Source organism: Monodelphis domestica, chromosome 2, assembly GCF_027887165.1.
Source record: "Monodelphis domestica isolate mMonDom1 chromosome 2, mMonDom1.pri, whole genome shotgun sequence".
NCBI classification, from domain to species: Eukaryota; Metazoa; Chordata; class Mammalia; order Didelphimorphia; family Didelphidae; genus Monodelphis; species Monodelphis domestica.
In genome coordinates, this window is record NC_077228.1 from 9,675,719 (window position 1) to 9,694,368 (window position 18,650).

The 18,650-nt window shown below is 49.7% G+C and overlaps 1 protein-coding gene across 8 annotated transcripts; it reads left to right on the forward strand.

Moving 5' to 3' along the window:
- Window positions 1–2,244: 2,244 nt before the first annotated feature.
- On the forward strand, window positions 2,245–18,650 carry SERBP1 (SERPINE1 mRNA binding protein 1). 8 transcript variants are annotated; one of them, XM_056814965.1, is made up of 9 exons: window positions 2,245–2,788; window positions 4,039–4,189; window positions 4,825–4,968; window positions 5,099–5,170; window positions 6,187–6,306; window positions 12,555–12,732; window positions 15,372–15,419; window positions 17,366–17,539; window positions 18,252–18,650. In XM_056814965.1, the coding sequence occupies exons 1-9, from the start codon at window positions 2,368–2,370 to the stop codon at window positions 18,306–18,308; spliced, it is 1,365 nt and encodes a 454-aa protein (XP_056670943.1). In that variant the 5' UTR covers window positions 2,245–2,367; the 3' UTR covers window positions 18,309–18,650. The 8 variants fall into 8 exon arrangements, with proteins under 8 accessions (XP_056670943.1, XP_056670942.1, XP_056670946.1 ...); XM_056814964.1 differs by having other exon boundaries at window positions 2,246–2,788; window positions 5,075–5,170; XM_056814968.1 differs by having other exon boundaries at window positions 2,248–2,788; window positions 6,232–6,306.

Consider the following 18,650-nt stretch of genomic DNA (forward strand, 5'->3'; position numbering starts at 1 on the left):
AAAATGGGCAGTGGGAAGGACGGAAGAGAAGGTGCTCCTAGAGTATGTGTCTGGGGGGTGTACAGTCCTGTGGCTGCCATATACATGACACAGGCTTGTTGGTTATTTATCTAATTAACTGTTCTATGTACTCAGGTGGGAAATGTAAAGGGTTACCAGATCATCAATGATCTTGAATGACGAACTAAAGAGTTTGAACTTTACTTAGTTGGCAATGGGGAGCCACTGAATGTTTCAGAGCAGAAGAGCAGTGTGACAAGATCTACACAGAAGTAGGGGATGGAGAAAGGGGGAAGAGGTGAGGGGGAAAAGAAAGAGGGAAGGAGAGCATGAGGGGAGAAAGAAAGGGAAAGAGGGAGAGAGAGAGGGGAAAGAGTTGGGGAGAGAGGGGGGGTAGAGGGAGAGAGAGAGGAAGGGAGAGAGAGGGAGAGGGAGAGGGAGAGGGAGAGAGAGAGAGAGAGGGAGAGGGAGAGGGAGAGGGAGAGAGAGGGAGAGGGAGAGAGAGAGGAGAGAGAGTTGGAGAGAGAGAGAGAGAGAGAGAGAGAGAGGGAGAGGGAGAGAGAGAGGGGAGAGAGTTGGAGAGAGAGAGAGACAGAGAGAGAGAGAGAGAGAGAGAGACAGAGAGAGAGAGAGACAGAGAGAGAGAGAGAGAGAGAGAGAGAGAGAGAGAGAGAGAGAGAGAGAGAGAGAGAGAGAGAGAGAGAGAGAGAGAAGAACCTCAGCTTTGATGCTGACTGACATTTCTCTCGTCTCCCTCGCAGGGGAGGAGCAGGAGGATGCCTGTCCCTGTTCCCTCCTGTGTGGCATCACCAGCACACTCCTAGTCCTCTTAAAGCCCTCACCTCCCATCTTAGAGTGGGTTCCAAGGCTGAGAAGGGGAGGGGACTTGCCCAGGTTACTCAGCCAGGAAATGTCTGAGGCCACCTTTGAACCCAGGACCTCTTGGGCTCTCTCTCCCCCAGACCCCAGCTGTCCCAAAGGCCTAGGATTAAGGGGGTGTCAGGAAAGGCTTCTGACACCGGCAGCATTTTGGCTCAGACTTGAAGGAAACAGAAGGAGCCAGGGTTCCTGGTGGGTGCCAGAAGGCTAGAAAGCAGAGATGGGGCAGGAAAAGGAGCCCCTAAAAGCTAGGCGGGAGTCCCGGGTGTCCCAGGGTAGGAGAGGCCCAGAGGCTGGTCCTGACACCTTCTGCCTTCTCCCTCCAAGACCTCTCCAGGACGACCCCCCCCAAGATGATCAGAGGCTTCCTACTGTGCAGAAGGCCAGGGCCAATAGCTCCAATCTGGCCTCAGACACTTCCTGGCTGGGTGACCCTGAGCAAGTCACTCTACCCTGCCTGCCTCAGTTTCCTTGTCTGTTAAATGAGCTGGAGAAGGAAATGGCCGACCACTTGGGTCTCTCTGCTGAGAACCCAAAGGGATCCTGCTGGGTGGAGGGGTTTCTCCACAGCCACACACGGGGCACAGCTGTGGCTATTCTGCACGTCCCTGTGTGTGTGCTCAGAAACCCCCTTTCCTGCCCCGGCTCTCCGCAGCCTGAGAGCGCGGGCGCTGTGGGGGTTCTCTGGGAATCTGAGCAGGGGGTGGGGGCAGCAGACGGCCCAGGGGTTCTCCGGGAACACTCAGCATGCAGAACCCGAAGCTTGGTCCGGGAGCTCTAGAAGCCGCAGCGAGGGGGAGGGGGGCGGCCCGACCCTGGCCCGGTTCTGTTCGCGTGGGACCCTGGCCCGGTTCTGTCCGGGTGTACTAAGTTCAGGGCTCTTTCTACCTCGTTGTACTGTGCGGGGCTGGGGGGGGGACCCATTCTGGGGGCATCCCTCAGCCCTTCCCCTCCCCTCCCGGTCTGGTAATTTGGGTCGTGGGTCCTCGGTTCACGATCGGACCCCAGCAGAGCGCCGAAAGGTGGCACGCCTCGGGGCCCGCCTGGGCACCCCCCCACGTGGGCCAAGAGGGAGTGACCTTGGCCGGGCGGGCCACGTGCAGGCGGCCATAGCAGCCAGGGCAGGGCTCAGCCGGGCTGGGGGGAGGGGCGCGGGCGGGGCGAAGGAGGAGGGTAGCGGGAGGCGGTAGCAGCTGAGGTGCTCCTCCCTTCCCCCCGCCTCCCGGCCCGCTTCCCGCCCGCCGCCGCGCGCTGCCCCCTGGGAGCTGTAGTCCGCGGCGGCACGGACGCGGGCGGCGCGGCGGCAGGCGCCTGCCCTTCCCAGCGTGCCCCGCGGCGCCGGCGGCTCCCGGATGTGTGTGCGGCGCCGGAAGAGAAGGCGGTCTCTCTCTCGGCCCGGCCATCTTGTAGGGACAAGCTGAAGCAGGCGCCGTCGGCTCGGCGCGGCCCGCTGCAATCCGTGGAGGAACGCGCCGCCGGGGCCCCATCATGCCCGGCCACCTGCAGGAAGGCTTCGGCTGCGTCGTCACCAACCGGTTCGACCAGCTCTTTGACGACGAATCGGACCCGTTCGAGGTGCTGAAGGCGGCCGAGAACAAGAAGAAGGAAGGCGGCGGCGGCGGCGGCGGCGGCGGGGGCGGCGGCGGGCCCGGGCCCAGGAGCGCGGCGCAGGCCGCGGCTCAGGCGGGCGCGGGTGCGGGCGGCCCGGGTGGGGGCGCGCCCGGCAAGCCGCTGCGCAAGGAGTCGCAGAAGGAGCGCAAGAACCCGCTGCCGCCGCCACCTCCGGGCCCCGGGCCCGGGGCCGCCTCCGCTGCCGCCTCCGCCGGCCCGGCCGCCGCCTCCGCCGCTGCCAGCGCGGGCGACAAGAAGGATGAGGCCCCAGCGCCGCCCGCCGCGCTCAAGAAGGAAGGTACGGGGGTGACGGGGCGTCCCGACGCGTGCCCACGTGCGCGACCCGGGAGGGGAAACTGAGGCAGGCTGGGGGCGGCCACGTGCTTCGCCGGGGACCCCCCGCGGCGGGGCTGCGGCTCGCGCGCTCTGCCGGGGCCGCACGTGGTGGGGGAAACCCTGGGAGGGCGGGGTCTCGGACCCGGGCTCGCGTCGCTGAGGGCCTCCCTGGGCTAGTGCTATCCGCGTGGTGGGGAGGCAGGGGGTGGGGGGCAGTGACAGCCCGGGAGCGCGGTGGGGCCGCATGGCGGCCTGAGAAGTCTGGTGTACACACTGAGACTGGGCTCCGGGCTGGGGGAGGTTCCTTAGCAGGTTTGCTGACAGCCACGCGGCTTAGGTTTGGGGGCCCCGCAGCCTGTACGCGGGAGCAGCGCGGGAAGTCTCAAAGACTCTGGCTGATCCGCCCCCGCTGAGAGCGCGGGTCTCCCCTGGCGGTCTGACGCGAACTCGCGTGCAGGCAGGAACGGGCCGGCTCCCGGGGGGGGGGGGCCGGTGTGTGTGACTGGGCGCCCGGGTCTAGGTCGGGGCAGGCTCTTTCCCTTGGAGCCGGAGGCCCCCCGCAGGGTGATGGGGTGCACTGCCCCCTCCCCCGGCCCCACCCAAGGACCGGCTCCACGTGCGCCAGGGCCCGCCCCAGTCGGAACACTCTGGGTGGCTGCTGCCAGGAGGAGCTGTCTAGCGCCTACCCCGGCACGCTGTGTGTCCAGTCCAGACCCGCCCCCAGGGACCTTGGCTTCCCGCAGGGGCACGGACCTGTCTGGTCATTCCCTTCCTCCAGCCGCTTCTCCGGTCTCCCCACAAGCTCTGCCCTGATGGGGCTCACAGAATCATGCTGGGGGCAGCCAGGCCTGGTGGGGTGACCCTAAACAAGGCACTTAACCGCCTGGGCCTGGGCCTTACTGCTTTGCTGCCTTGAAGGGAACCCACAGTGAGTCTTCGGAAGGAGCCATGCTGCCTTCTGCCTTTACCAACAATGTTCTTGTCTCCAGTCAGGTGACTGATTCCTCCCGAAACGGGCCCGGTTATCCAGAATGATGAAATTTGCTTAAAATCAAGTTTATTTCTCTCTAGACTATCCCAAACTCTATGGGGCTTCCCGGCTTAAACCTTTTCCAGGAGGCTGTATTCGGCGGGCCATTTTCCCTGAGCTTCCTAAGTTTTGATTTTATGCTGCAAAAACAACTTGCTCATGCAGATTGTTTATCATTTTAGGAATAAGACGAGTTGGTAGGAGACCTGACCAGCAACTCCAGGGTGAAGGAAAACCAATTGACAGGAGACCAGAAAGGCGACCACCTCGTGAGCGACGATTTGAAAAATCTATTGAAGAAAAGGGTGAAGGAGGCGAATTTTCAGTTGATAAGTAAGAGTTTGATTTTTTGTCTCACCAAAGATCTTTACAAGGGTCAGAGCTTACCAAAGACAGTTGAACGTCATTTTTAGTTGTGATTGCCTCCAAGAGGTCTTCCAGTTCCCTAAACCTGTTGGTTTCCTTCATATTCCTTTGAAGATTTTCCTCTTCAGGAGATTTTTATCGGAGTTAGTCCATAAAACAAATTTGGGGAATCTGATCTATTCGCCTGTTAATCCTTAAATTTCTTATAAAGAAATGATACATGCAACCCTTGATCTGTAGGGATTTTTTACCATTTAATAACTGCCAGGTTATATTAAGGCAGATAATGTACCCAGCTTTTGAACAAATAGAACTTTTTTTCCCCAATAGTTTTTAAGTGTAACAAATATCTTTCTTACAGGTTACACATTTGTTTTGGTTTTAAAATGGGCTGAGGTGATCACCTAAATCCCAATAAAATACCTTCAGCTCAAGACCACTATTGTAATTTCCCCTATTTGGTTCAAAGTAATAGTATAAATATGCCGCCGTTTTTTCTTGTGTATCCTTGATTGTCTCAAACCTAGGAATTATCTATATTTGCATGTCTCATGGTTCCATCAATATTCTCAAAGGATGACAATTTTTTATTTGTGGCATAGACCTATTATTGACCGGCCGATCCGAGGTCGAGGTGGTCCTGGGGGAAGAGGACGTGGTGGCCGTGGCCGTGGCATGGGCAGAGGAGATGGTTTTGACTCCCGTGGAAAGAGAGAATTTGATAGGCATAGTGGGAGCGATAGATCGTAAGTCTTAAATTTGTATTTTGTCCTGATGTTCATTTAACATTCATTTTAGCAAAACTTCTAGTTTCTGTCCTCAGTCACTATTATGTTAACTCAGTTTTGTTAGTTCTTTCTCACATTCCCATTTCAGTGGCCTGAAGCATGAGGACAAGCGCGGGGGAAGCGGCTCGCACAACTGGGGGACTGTCAAAGACGAACTGACGTGAGTGCTCACCTGCTATCTTACAGCAGGGTCTCTGCCTTGTCCCTGACAGTGAATGACTCTGACTTTACCAGCTCCCTCCTTCAAAGGAAGGAGTAATCTGAGGATGGGCATCCTAACGATCCTTCTGGCCCATCTCATGGCTTAGTTTCCTCATCTGGGACAGAAGTGGTGGCTTCCAAATCAGATCTGGGTTCAAATCCCACCTCTGTCACATTTTCTAGGTGATCTTGGGCAAATCGCCACCTCTGGGCTGTAAGGTGAGGGGATTGAACTAGATGGCTTCTGAGATTACTCCAGATTAAGAATGATGGTGAAGATCAAAGAGTACTAGCTGTCATTTGTATAGGGCTTCTCTGTAGCAGGCACCTGTACTAAGTGCTTTTTAGGTATAGGCCTCTTTTGATCCTCATACACCCAAACAAAAACCCTGTGAGGTCTATACTAGTGCAATCCTTATTTTATACTTGAAGAAATTGAGGCAGATAAGTTAAGTGACTTATTTAACATCTGAGGCCAGATTTGAACTCATGCTGTCCCTTGTGCCATGTCTTGATCCTAAAATGTATGTGACATTAAAGGATCTCTTTAAGGACCTATCAGCTGAAAAATTCTATCCTTTTTTATGTTACGATTTATCTTGAATCATAATTTCATTAAATATTCCATTATCCAAGTTTTATCCCTTTTCCAATATTTATGAAAGGGCTGTTCTCTTGGAAAAAGCAATTGTGTTATTTAAATAGAATTTTCTGAGACCTCTTATTTCCTGTTATTTTAATTAATGATTTCGTGGTCATAAGACCTCACAGCTCTAAGCTTGCTTAAGTGTGTTCTGATTGTTTAGTAGTTGAACTAATGGATCTGAATCTTGTTCACTGCCATGGACTTGATGCCTTGATTTGTACATGTATGGGGGGAGATGTTTAATGTATTTTATTTGGGTAAAGGGGCTGTTCAACTGGGCGATAGAGAAACGAACCAGATGCCTTTCTTGTCTTTCTTTCTCTCCTTAGAGGGGGCCCTCAATACATTCAGAAACAAATGTCTTATAATTGCAGTGACTTGGAGCAAACCACTGTGACTGAGGAGACAACTGAAGGAGAAGAGCACCCAGTGGCTGATACAGAAAATAAGTGAGTTCTGTTGCTGGCCCTGGCCTGAGCCTTGACACTTCCTCAGCCCCCTGGGGGTGGGGGTGAAGACGAGGACTTATTGACTGTTTTTTAAGGGAGATATCTGGATTTTTGCTTTCAGTCTGATTAGAAAATGCATTTTAGTTGAAACTAGAATAATGACAAGGAAGAGGTGAGGAGAAACTTGACCAGTTTGAGATCTGGAGAGCCTCCTTGGGGCCTTGGTTGATGTATTAGATTAAAAAGCTTTGCTTTGAGAGATGTTCAAGAATGGGGGAAGAAGTTGTGGCGGTGTACTGCCCCTGCTAGACCTTCAGATGCAGCTGCCCTTTCCTTTGGGGGAGGTACCAAGGGCCCATTGTGTTTCCATGTGACACTAAAGTTGGTTTAGTATCCTTTATTTGTTTAAAAAACCCCTGGATTGTTGTGCCTAACTAAAAGTTTTTAGAGCAGTAGAGGCCAGGGCGATAGCTAGTATTTAACAGTTCTTCCCATCCTAGTGGGTCTGGAGAAGTCCTGAGTGCTACCGCACATACTCATTTTCCCTGTCTGGTTTTAAGACAGCGAATGATTATATTTACTTACCAATGTTCCCATCCCCTTACGTTGAGCTATACAGACTTGTAGGCAGCTGACATGTAGTTTAGGTAGTAAAAGACTATCTGGATGGGTTGGAGTCGGGCTTTTGCATGAAGCAACCTGGACTGCTCTATTGGCAAGTTAAAGATGTTGGTTTCATCTGGTTCAGTGCTAGACTGCCTTTGGGTTAAGATTTGTTCCTTGAAGATAGAGTAGTGTGACTTTGGACTGCTGACAACCCCCATCTGAAATCCTGGCCTGAGTGGGGGTTGGGGGAATAGGGAACAGCTGATCAGAGGAGAATATGGTGGTCTCTTTGGAGGGAGTGTGGGTGGTCAGCTTCTCAGGTGCCTCCTGAGAGCAGCAGAGGCCACATGGGAGGAGAGCAGATGCACCTTCTGTCCCCTTGGTGGCACCCCCCCCCCCAAAGGAACCTTTTTTCCCTGCCAAAGCTATGAAGCTTTCCCTGTTGTACTCTCTGCTTTGCTAGAATTGTGTCCATTTGTTTGTTTCACTCTTCATCTTCCCTTGATGTAGACTATAAGTCCCAAATATTTGCTGATATTTCTCTCATGCTTAAAGATGGGTGAGGGAGTTTCAGAGCTGATTTTGGACTAGCTCACTCACCCACTGGTACAGCCCCACATGGAACTTCTCCTAGTGGCCTTGGCTGCCTCAGATTTATTCTCTATGTAGGAATAAGTAGGTGCTGCCTCCCCCAAAAACAGAAGCACTTTGAGCAGAGATGGCTTCCATTTTTGGTCTCTTATCCCTCCAGTGCTTAGTAGATGCAGTGGTGTATGAACTCGTAAGTTATGTGATTTAATTGAAATATCAAAAGGAGTTTTTTGAGCGAGAGAATCTGCTGATACCCAGATAGATGATACCTCTTGTCTCTTCAAAGAAGCTCTGATTTGCTCATTGTTCCTCAAGGATGTAGGTAGAGGTCCTTCCGGCAATACAGATGTAGCTCTTGTATAACTTGAGAGTTGCTGGGGCTAAAACATTTCCTAACTGCAGCCAGCCACGTGATGGACAACCACAGACCTCACCTAGGCTGGGCTGGCATTGAAATCTGACTTCAGGCATCTCCTTGAAGACATTCCAACTTAGTACATGCCCCAAATGGGTTCCTGGCATCTTCTCTAAGAACTCTTGCCACCTCCATACCACAGTGAAGCTTTTCCATCCTTTCCAGGCTTTTGATTGATCGCTCACATCTTGAGTCTTCAGGCACTTTTTGGTGAATACTTTAAGGACTTAATTTATTTCAGCAAGTATTTTCTTAGATCCCATTCAGTGCTAGGGAAGCAAAGCTCTGAAGATTGTTGGGGTCATTGTGGCTGCTAAATTGTTAGACAAACATTAATATTCTGTACATGTCATGTAGGAGCTGAGAGCCGAGGTCAGTCCTCCCCCTCCTGGAGTAGCTGAAATTATTTGAATTTGGCTGTTGTTGGCATGTTAGAGGCTGCCACAGACTTGGACGTGGGATTTTTAAACTTGAAAATAATTTGGTTTAAATTGGGGGTGATTCTTTTTATTTTAACCTTACTTTCTGTCTTAGAATCAATACTCCAAGGCAGAAGAGCAGAGCAGTAAGGCCTAGGAAATGGGAGTTATTAAATGACTTGCCCAAGGTCACATAGCCTGGAATGTCTAAGGTCCCACATTTGAATCCAGGACCTCTTGTCTCTAGTCCTGGTTCTATATCCCATAGCTGCCACTTTATGCCACTAGTGGGATGATTCTTGTACTGTGTATTGGCCTTTCATTTTTCACATCTGCCATGTCTTTGGCCAATTTTAGATTTTCTCCATTTATGTCATCTAATCCCCTTGATTAATTTCTACATCAACAAACCTAAATCTCTAACCTTGATCCTTCTGAACTCCTAAGTATATGGTTCTAGAACACCCAGTGTCTCTAGAGCTGCGTTTCCTGTGTTGCATATTCCTATCTAAGAATCACGGAATTAGAATCTGGAAAGAACCTCAGGTGGACAAAGTGGTCAGGCATGTGGCTGACAAGTTGTGATCAAGTTTTTGCTCACAAGCCCTGAGTGAGGAGCAAGTGGAACCCACAGCCTCCCAGGATGCCTCCTTAGCTAGACTTTGTAGTGGTTGTAGTTGATGGGGAGGGCATTTTCCTTTCTCAAAATCCTAAGTCTAACCAGCTTTCTAGGATGTTCTTCCCAGGACATCCTTTCCCTCAGATATCCTAAAGTAGCTCATGCCTGTCCCTTCCCTGTCCAGTTTTCATAGTGTATATAGCCTCTGGTCAATATTGGGCCAAGGCCTGCCTTCAAGGAACTTAGAATGGAAGGGGGGCTTGCATAAGGCACACACAGGGAGCCATGGGGGGAGGGGGTGGACAACATTCAGCACTGGGGCATGGCAGGCAGAGTTTAGGGAAAGGCAGCTGGATGGGAAGTAGAAGAGATGGACAGCCTGGCTGCCCTCTCTTAGTGCAGGTCATTGCAAGCTCTCCCGGCTTTCTGATCATAAAAATCCCTGGGCAGAGAGGCCTGCTTTTGAGGTAGGAATAGCAGGGTGACCACGGCCTCCAAGGATGATGAGAGATATTGATATAAGCTGTGGGGCCAAGAGAGCAGTGACTGGCCTAAGCCACCCTCCTTTGAGGGAGGCTTGGGATGAGACCCAGCCTGTGCAGCTAGGCCACCATCCTAGCTAAAAGCAGTGCTGTGCTGTGCTGTTGCTGCTAGACTGAGCAAAAACAAGGACACTCCTGCATTTCTCATCACCAGGGTATGAAACCTGGGTGGTAGGCTTACCTAACCCCCATTTCCCACCTCTAGTCCTGACACTACCTTTCCTGGAGCCCACCCTGGAGCCACCCTCACTGTCTTCTGAGGGATCTTTTTAACTTGAGCTTTGTGTCCTTGGGGATGGGGCCAGATGACCATTTGGTACGGGTCTCATGGTGCCTGCTTTCCCTAATGCTACTGTGACAGAATTAGGGGGCATGGTGGAGGTGAGGCACCTGTGGAGCTGGGCTCTCTTCCCCAGGCTCAGGCCAAGGGACTTGAACACACTCTAGGGCACAGATCTCTGGGACAGCTACCTTAGCTCTGCCTCACCGTATCATCTAGTTTGCCCTAGTGGAAAGCATTTCCCAGGTGCCTACTGTGTGCTGGGTACTAAGGATCTAGAGACAAGAGTGAGGCCACTTGCAAGGCTTCCCATTCTCTTGGGAGGATACATCCAGAGGCAGGGGTGTCAATAAGGCATTTCTACAAATGAGGATGTGTGGGTTGAGCTTGGCAGGGGGAGTCAGAAAGGCCCCTACAAAATGGTGCCCTTGGAGTTGGAGTTGGTGCTGGAGGAAATCTATCTGGCTTCTGGAGGGCAGTGATAGAAGAGTTGTGCTAAGGGGGCATTTGTGCCCTGGTGATGACCATTTATTTGGCAGCTGTGCCAGGGAAGGATCCAGGGAAGGGCAGGATGGGGGGGGGGGCAAGAATGCCTGTTTGGAGGCTTTTTGAGAAAGTAGCTGGAGCGAGAGGTGGCACAGGTAGGTCTACACTTGGTTAGTTGTGGTCTGAGTGGTGTGAAGGGTTAGAAAGTAAGAAATAGTATCAGTAACCCTCTTGAAAAGAGTGACAGAGAGGAGAGCAAAGCCAGACCTTCCACATTTGGAGAAAATCGAGCAAAAAGATGAGGTGATTTTCTTAGCAAATGATAGGTGGGCCCCATTCCTGTGTTTAGTTTTAGCAGTAGTTGGCATTTCTGACTCATTGGACCCTAGCATAGTCCTATGAAGGATCTGAGCCTCAGAGAGAATAGGAAGCCTGCCCTACATCCTGTGCAGCAAAACTGCTGAACTGGCATAGGGCCTCTAGCCTCAAATTTCGCCTCAGATGTAGGCTGTGACTGAAGTATTCTCTTCCCGGCTGTCTACGGCTGAGGATGGTCATGAGGATCAATGTCAGCAGGGCCATCCCCACTTTTCTCTAAAAATTCTAATGGTTGTCAGAGGCAGCACAGTCAAATTCTCAACTGTATTTTGTAGTGTTTCCTCCTTGAAATGGTCTTCTGCTTTCGCGATTCTGATGAGCCTGAGATCTTTGTGCAGGAGAGAAGGGTTCAAGAATGATCCCTCTCCTGGTCACAGCTTTCCTTGGCAGCTGCTCTTGTAAGAATGTATAGCAGCTGTTCCGAAAATTGAATCGGAGAGAATTTTATTTTTGCCTCCCAAGTTCTCTGCCCCGAGTTTGTCATCTGCTATGGCACTGAGGCACTCGGGCCTTCCCCAGCAGTCTTTGCTCGTGCTAAATGTACTTCCGGGGTGTTTCACAGTAACTCCAATGTGCCTTGTCAGTTTTGAAAATAGTTGGTTTAATTCTGATCCGCCGAGCCAGTCTGGTTTGGAATTGAATTCGTTTTTGTCTTTGGTTTTCATAGTTGTCAGTCATGGGGGAGGTTGTGCCATTGGCTACACTTAAGTCACAGCCTTGGTCTCATTCTCTCCTCTGCCCATGAGCAAAGGAAGGCTTGTGTTAAGATTCTGCTTAACCTAAAACGTGGGGCACTTGTGAAAAGTGTCGTGGGGGTACAGTTTAAGACCTGTGGATGGCTGAACCCGCATTGAAGCAACCGCCTGTTGGCCCTCTAGAGAATGTGATTTCCCATGTCTTTGTACAGGTACTAACGTTTAATTGATGGGCACAGGACGATGTTGCCAACATTGAATGCAGCAAGCGTAGTGCATTATTAATAGTGTATAGTAGTCCCTCCCCCTTTCCCTGTGGATGCCTGAAACAGGGAGCTGGCTTGAATTTTTAACACCTATTAATTTACTGCCCTTCCCGTGCTTTCCCCTAGATCTGGCCCTTGTCTCGGGGATCCAAGGCCGTTTTCCCACCCTCCCAAACAGCCCTCCTAGTGAAAGTGGAAGAGCCGAGCTGTCAGGAGCAGGCCTCCCCCAAAAAGCAAGGGAACTTGTGTGGCCCCATCCTCTGCCTCCACGTGTCCTTGAACCATGTGCCAACCCCCCTCCCCTGGATTGACCCTGAGTAACTGAAACCATGGATAAGGGGAGGGGCTGCTTTAATCAGAAGTCATCTTAGGTTTTGAACTGATTTTAAAACATCTCATTATGCCCCCACCCCGTATTCCACCTCCTTTTTGGTTCTGCCTTACTGGCCTACTCACTGTTGCCTCACACCCAGCTCTCCAGTCTCCCAGTTGGTGGGATCTCTCCCTCCTTACTGGGCTTCCTCAAGGTCCCACTCAAATTCTCAGCTCCAAGGCTTTCCCCTTTCTCCAGGGCTCAGCACAGTGCCTGGGCACACAGTAGGAACTTAACCAGTGTTTCTTGCCTCGTCTAGTCTCCACCTCAGCAATGAAGGGAAGGCGGCTGAACTTCCTTTTCCTAATCCTAATACAATGTGAAACAGTATCTAGCACCTTATTTCAGTGTTATCAGCAAGTCCCAGTGAGGTAGAGAGCGACTTCTTAGTCAAATTTCACAGAAGAAATCCTCATCCGGGATCTGCGTGCCCAGCCACTTGGATGTGTTCCATGTCTGCATTCACACTTGTGCTCGCCTTTGGTCCCGTTTGTGAATGTTGTGTTTAGGGAGCGTACGAATGAACAGATTGGCGTTCTCTCCTTAACTCTCGGCCTCTTTTGAAACGTTCTTTTCAGAGAAAACGAAGTGGAAGAGGTAAAGGAGGAGGGCCCCAAGGAGATGACCTTGGACGAGTGGAAGGCTATTCAGAACAAGGACCGGGCAAAAGTAGAGTTCAACATCCGCAAGCCCAACGAGGGCGCCGATGGGCAGTGGAAGAAGGGATTTGTGCTGCACAAGTCCAAGAGCGAGGAGGTGAGTCCCTGGTGCCCCTGGTGCTTGGGTCAAGGTGCGTCTGCTGTCCACTCCCTACCTACGTGGTTGCTGCCTAGTCCTTCGTCTAAAATGTTCTCATCCAGCCGCAGGGTGAGCTTGGAAGGCCCTAAGGGGCCATCCTGCAGTTCTGTGTCTGATGGCTTTGGTGGATTCTGCTTTTTACACACTGTTTCGTGTCAAACTGTGCCATAGAGCATGAATTGTGATCATGATTGGCTGGCCTTGGTTTTGGGGAGCAAAGCCATGCCATGAGAAGATTAGAGACCTGGCCAAAACCCTTAAGAGTCTTCCCCCAATACTCCTGAGCAGGTTCCTGCTAACTTGGGCTCACATAAGGCCTGGGGGTCTTTGGGCAGGACTAGTCTTACCTTGTTCCTCTAGGTAGAATCTCACCTGTCATTCAGTGACCCAGAGCGCCCTGTTAGGCTCTTTGAGACCCCACATTCATCTGACTCGCTGTTCTGTGCTGACCACTTTATCAAGGTCCCTTACCTTTATTGACTTGACCTCAGACGTGGGTGTATTGGTCTGTGCTGAAATTCTGACACCGTGTAAATGTCAGAACCCATGAATGTGAGCTGTTGTCTTTCTAAAATGATAGGTATCAGAACCAACCATTTTTTATTTTTTTAAACCCTAACCTTCCATCTTAGAATCAATACTGGATGTTGGTCCAAGGCAGGGCTAGACAAGGGGGTTAAGTGACTTGCCCAGGGGTTGTGTCTGAGACCTTCCTTCCCATGGTCTGTCAAAACCCTTTTAAAATGAAAAATGAGGGATAGTGGTCCTGGTGTGCATCGCCCCACTGTTTGGTTGTGCCTTGTTCTTGCCGGTTATTAGGGTGCCAGATGATGTGCCAGTAGGCACGGTGAGGCGAAGTCATAGAGAAAATGGAGAGGCTCGGGCAGTGGGCAGAAAAGACAAAAAGTGCACAGATTTCTGCAGACATCAGAGAAGATGGCTTTGTGGTTGTCTTAAATCACAGGAAAGTTTGGGAGGAAAAGCGGTCCCTTGTGGTACATGGGTAGGGTGAGGAATTGGCTGTCTGCTCTGGTTCTCATCATGGCACCTTGAAGCATCAGGAGATATCAAGAAGCCAGTGGGCAGTGGTTCAAAAACTATTCTCCCTTGGAGTCATCAATTCTGTTGCACTGCTGACTGGAGGAGCAGGTGCTCAGGGAATGGCCTTCCCCATTACTGTGCTGCTTTCTCTGGGGTTCACTTCCCTACCATGCAGTGGACCGGATGATGAGTAAAGACATTTCCTATTGGGTACCATCTTCACTGAGGTTTTAGACCTGGTCCTCCTTTTCCCTTCCAGTGACTCATCTTTCACGATTCTGGGAGGTCATCTCCATTCCCCCCTCTTCTGGTACATAACCCCCTTTGACCTTATATAGATAGGGGGAGGGGAAAAGTCGAAGGAAGATGCTTTACTAGTGACTCAAGACAAGAATTACTTGGAGGCCTCTCGGGGAAAGTCGTTGCTTATTCTTGGAGTGAGTCCCATTGCTATTCAGACAAGTCTTCATTAATTTCACCAAGGCAGGGAGTAATTAAATGAGCTTCTCATTACCTAAAATTCCCAACTTTTTTCCCTAATGTTTCTATTTTGAGAGTGTGTGAGAGAGTGTGTGTTTTCATAATGAAGATCAGTAGATAAAAACTGCCTGCCTCTTTTTGCATCAACAACTCACCTTTTGGGGACTTGGCCTTTTCAGGGACATACTTGTTAGAGTTCAGCATACTGATAACGTAATATTTAGAACCTTTTAAAAAACATGCTGTCTTCCGCTTTGTAGAACCGTAAAGGGTGACGTGTGAGATGCTGTCGAGTGCTTGTTTTTTATCTCGGCCTTATTTCATGAGAACAGATCTTCAGTTCTCTGAGATGCTCATTTTAAATTTAAGTTGTGTATCTGAGCAAAGAGAAGTCCAGCCCATGAATGAGTTCGTGGGTTAAATCAGTGACTGGAACTTCGGAGCAGCCGCCTCCCTTTTCTCTTAGAGCTTAGAACTATTCCACAAAAGAGCAGATTCACATCAAAGAAAACTTAGTCTTTGGAATGTTTATGAAGGATTTCATCATGGGGTTCCTCCTACCTGTACTCTAGTTTTGTCCATGGTTTTGAGAAGGCTCTTTATCAGGCATTACCGGGCACCGTTTGCCCTGTCAACCTCAGGGAAAGTGGCAGGCGGCAAATTTGATTGGGACTCAGTCTGAGGATGACCTCAAACACAGGCTTTGTCTGGCTTCTCAGGGTTAGAAGTGCTGAGAGAATGAGGAGAGATCTGGATTCTAGTTTGAATTCTGGCCTTTGACTTTAGGAGTGCTGTTACCAGACCCCTTGATGGCCTCAATTTTGTCCATTTGGGAAAACTCGAGAATAAGAAAGTTGTGTGACATGAAACTGTTAAAGCTTAGCTCAAATGTGCCCTGGCAACCCCAGACACCTTTTCAGCCTTTGCCCATTCTTCCTGAGCCCTTCCAGAGTGATGCCTTTGTAGTTTCTTTCATCTTGGCTTTTCGCACTTTGTGTTCCTTCTTTTTTCCCTACATAATCTCATTTATTCCTTTCTCCCCCTTTCCTTGGGTATGGACCAATGACTTACCTCAGACGAAGGGAATGACAGAGGTGCAGGGGAGCCCTGTGGAGTCAAATGAGGTGCCAATCTTTTGTTTTTCTTTTTTTTCCTTTTCTAGTTTTAAAATGGTTTCTTATGCAGAGAAACTGGTATAAAAGACTCATCCTCTATTTCCCCCCTTTCTCGGGGTGGTCTAGGTTCTCCCACATATGTTAGTGATTTATTTACCTTTTTGACCTCACTTATCAACCATGTGGTAGTTTCAAGATTTCTTGTGTTCTTGTAGTATCCAACACAGTTGTCTGGCACACGAACAGTAGGATAACTTCTACTGAATGATTGCTTTTTTTTTTTTTATGTGATCCTCATGGCTGGATCTGTTTTGTAGATGAGGAAACTTGAGACACAGCATGGTTAAATGATTTGAATTGCCAATATCCTATTCGTTAGTGACAGCTAAGGCAAACTCTGCTCTTCTGGTCCCTAGCTAGCCCCCTGCTCTAGAGCAAAAGATACTGTCATCAGAACGACTTGTTAGTATTGCATCCATGTAGTCCAGGATTCGGTCTTCTGGCAGTAACATCACCCTTAAAGGTTAGGAATAGACTGAAAATTCCCTTGAGTTCTAGCCTTAATGGTAAGCTTTCGTGCTTATTTAAGTCTCAAAATCGTGCTTCATTTTTGAATAATTTTGTTGGAGTGTTCGTAGAATATAGCTTTTCTTCTCCAGAAGTGTACGAGGTTTGTACAGTTAAACGGATGTCGCTGGGAATCGAGGTATTCTGGGGGTCTTGTTTTACACCCCAGTGGATACTTGTTTCTGAATTGCTGACGTAGCAATAAAAGGAATTTCTTACACTGGAGCTCCATTCGTTTTGTCAGATCGTAAGCCTTAAAACTACAAAGGATGACCTTTCGATGGCTACAGTAGACTCCCAAACTTCAAGTTTTCATTCCTGTCTGATCAAACGAGGAAACGTCTCAGCTTTTCAGACACCTATAGGTTTAATGGGAGAAAACATAAAGGTCTCCAATGCGCTGTGGACATGGTCCAGAATTCTGTAAATTCATGCATTTACAGATTTGGAATTGGACATTTTCATGACTTCAGACAAATCCAGTGGACATTTGGGATTTGCCTATGAAGAGATTGGGTAGCCATTCTGGGCTTTGCCAAAAGAACTTGAGAAAACTTTCTTTTATCTTTTACATTCTGTTTAAAACCCTCACCTGTCTTAGAATCAATACTGTGTGTTGGTTCTAAGGCAGAAGAGTGGCAAGGACTAGGCAATGGGGATTAAGTGACTTGCTCAGGGTCACCTAGCTAGGAAGTGTTTTGAGGCCAGATTTGAACCGAGAACCTCCCATCTCTAGGCCTGGCTCTCCATCCACCCAGCTGAGCCACCCAGCTGTCCCTGAGAAAACTTCTCTTAAGTGTGAACTTCTAAACATCCTTGGGAAGCATGTTGTCTTCTAGGAACGTACCTTTTCCTTAAAGTGTGACTTTTCACTTGCACAGCTCCATTTCAAGTTGTGTGAACATGTATGTGTGTTATATTTTAGCAAGACACAGATGAGACAAATGTAATCAAGCATGCTAAAACGAAGGATTATGTATGGGAATCTCACCAGTGACAAGCCCTAGTAAAGTCATCTAAGATGGCATAGTGGTGGTGCGCTTGTCTTCTATCCATCAGTGTTCTTATTTGAATAATGGGATGTTTTAAAATCCAGGTATGTAGAAAATCCTTTTGGATGGTGAATTTACAAATAAGTCTTGCTTTAAAACTTGTAATGTATTTGGAAAAGCTGTACCTGTGTGGAAACTGCCCTTAGGACTGGCCTAGTATATGCTGCCCATCCGGTGGGATCTTTACCCACATGAGGGATATTTTCTGGACACTTTGGGGGGGGGCGGCTCTGTTGGATTCCAGAGAGTCATGTTCCCATGCCAGATACATTTAAATGGAAAGCTGCCCCCTTCCTGACTCCTCCATTGCTCAGTGGCTTTCCTCTTCCGTTCCAGGCTCACACTGAAGAATCTGTAATGGATCATCACTTCCGCAAGCCTGCCAATGATATCACATCCCAGCTGGAGATCAATTTTGGAGACCTTGGTCGCCCGGGACGTGGCGGCAGAGGCGGGCGAGGCGGGCGCGGACGTGGCGGACGGCCCAATCGCGGAAGCAGAACTGACAAGGTACGGACCCACAGGTGCCGCCCTGGTCATTTGTTACAGATGGGCTCCTTCCAAAGAAGGCTCGGCCGAGAAACCATTTGGCCTGGGAGCATGTCCAGGGGGAGCTGGCCCAATTCTGAGTGCTCGTCATCTGTGTTTGGGTGCTCAGGGTGGCTGTTTTCAGAGCGTCTCACAACTTGTCTGTGGGTGAAAAGGGGCCCTGTGGCCCTGGAACATTTCCAAAATGGCCAGTGATCAAGGTAGAGGATGGGGTGGCCACGGCCAATTATCCCCTGGATGATTGCTGAGGCCTTTGCTGTTAGCTACCAGAGTGTTCTGGGAATGGCCTGGGGTGGGTGGGGGTCACCGTGCTGATCACCTCCTGAGGAGTTTTACTCCAATAGGTACAGCATCTGCCTTAATAATCAATGGTTCTTTTCTTGCCTTCCCCCTTGGAATCAGTACTGTGAATTGATGTCAGGGCAGAAGAGTGGTGTGGGCTAGGCCCAGGGTCGTACAGCTAGGAAGCGTGTGAGGAGGCCACATTTGAATCCAGGACCGCCTGTCTCGAGGCCTGGGGACCTGTATTGCTAATAATACATTTGTAGGGCTGTAGAAATGGCAAATAATCCTGTGGGGGGGGGGTCTAATGGGCTGCAGTGGGTCTAGGCGGATGTGTTCCTTGGCTTGCTGCGACAAGGTCCTGCTTAACTGGTCTTTGTTTCTCTTCCAGTCAAGCGCTTCTGCTCCTGACGTAGATGACCCAGAGGCTTTCCCAGCTCTGGCCTAAACTGGACGTCCTAAGCCAACCCTGGTTCCTTTGTGGACCCTCCTCCACGAGGCTTGCATGCATAACGTTCCTAAACGACTGAGAAATTTTAAAAAAAAGACTGTCATTCATACCATTCACACCTAAAGACTGAATTTTATCTGTTTTGAAAATGAACTTCTCTCGCTACACAGAAGCAACAATATGGTAGTCAGTTTTGTATTTAGAAATGTAATGGTAGCAGGGATGTTTTCATAATTTTCAGAGATTATGCATTCTTCATGGATACTTTTTTGTATTGCTGCTTGAAAATATGCGTTTCCAAACTTGAAATATAGGTGTGAACAGTGTGTACCAGTTAAA

What these genes read in the sequence shown, in the direction of transcription:
- SERBP1 (XM_056814964.1), top strand. Translation starts at nt 2,368, where the DNA reads ATGCCCGGCCACCTGCAGGAAGGCTTCGGCTGCGTCGTCACCAACCGG. An exon ending in ACTGTCAAAGACGAACTGAC is followed by an intron (nt 5,171 to 6,186) that starts GTGAGTGCTCAC and finishes TTCTCTCCTTAG; the next exon opens with AGGGGGCCCTCAATACATTC. An exon ending in GCCCTGTGGAGTCAAATGAG is followed by an intron (nt 15,420 to 17,365) that starts GTGCCAATCTTT and finishes CTTCCGTTCCAG; the next exon opens with GCTCACACTGAAGAATCTGT.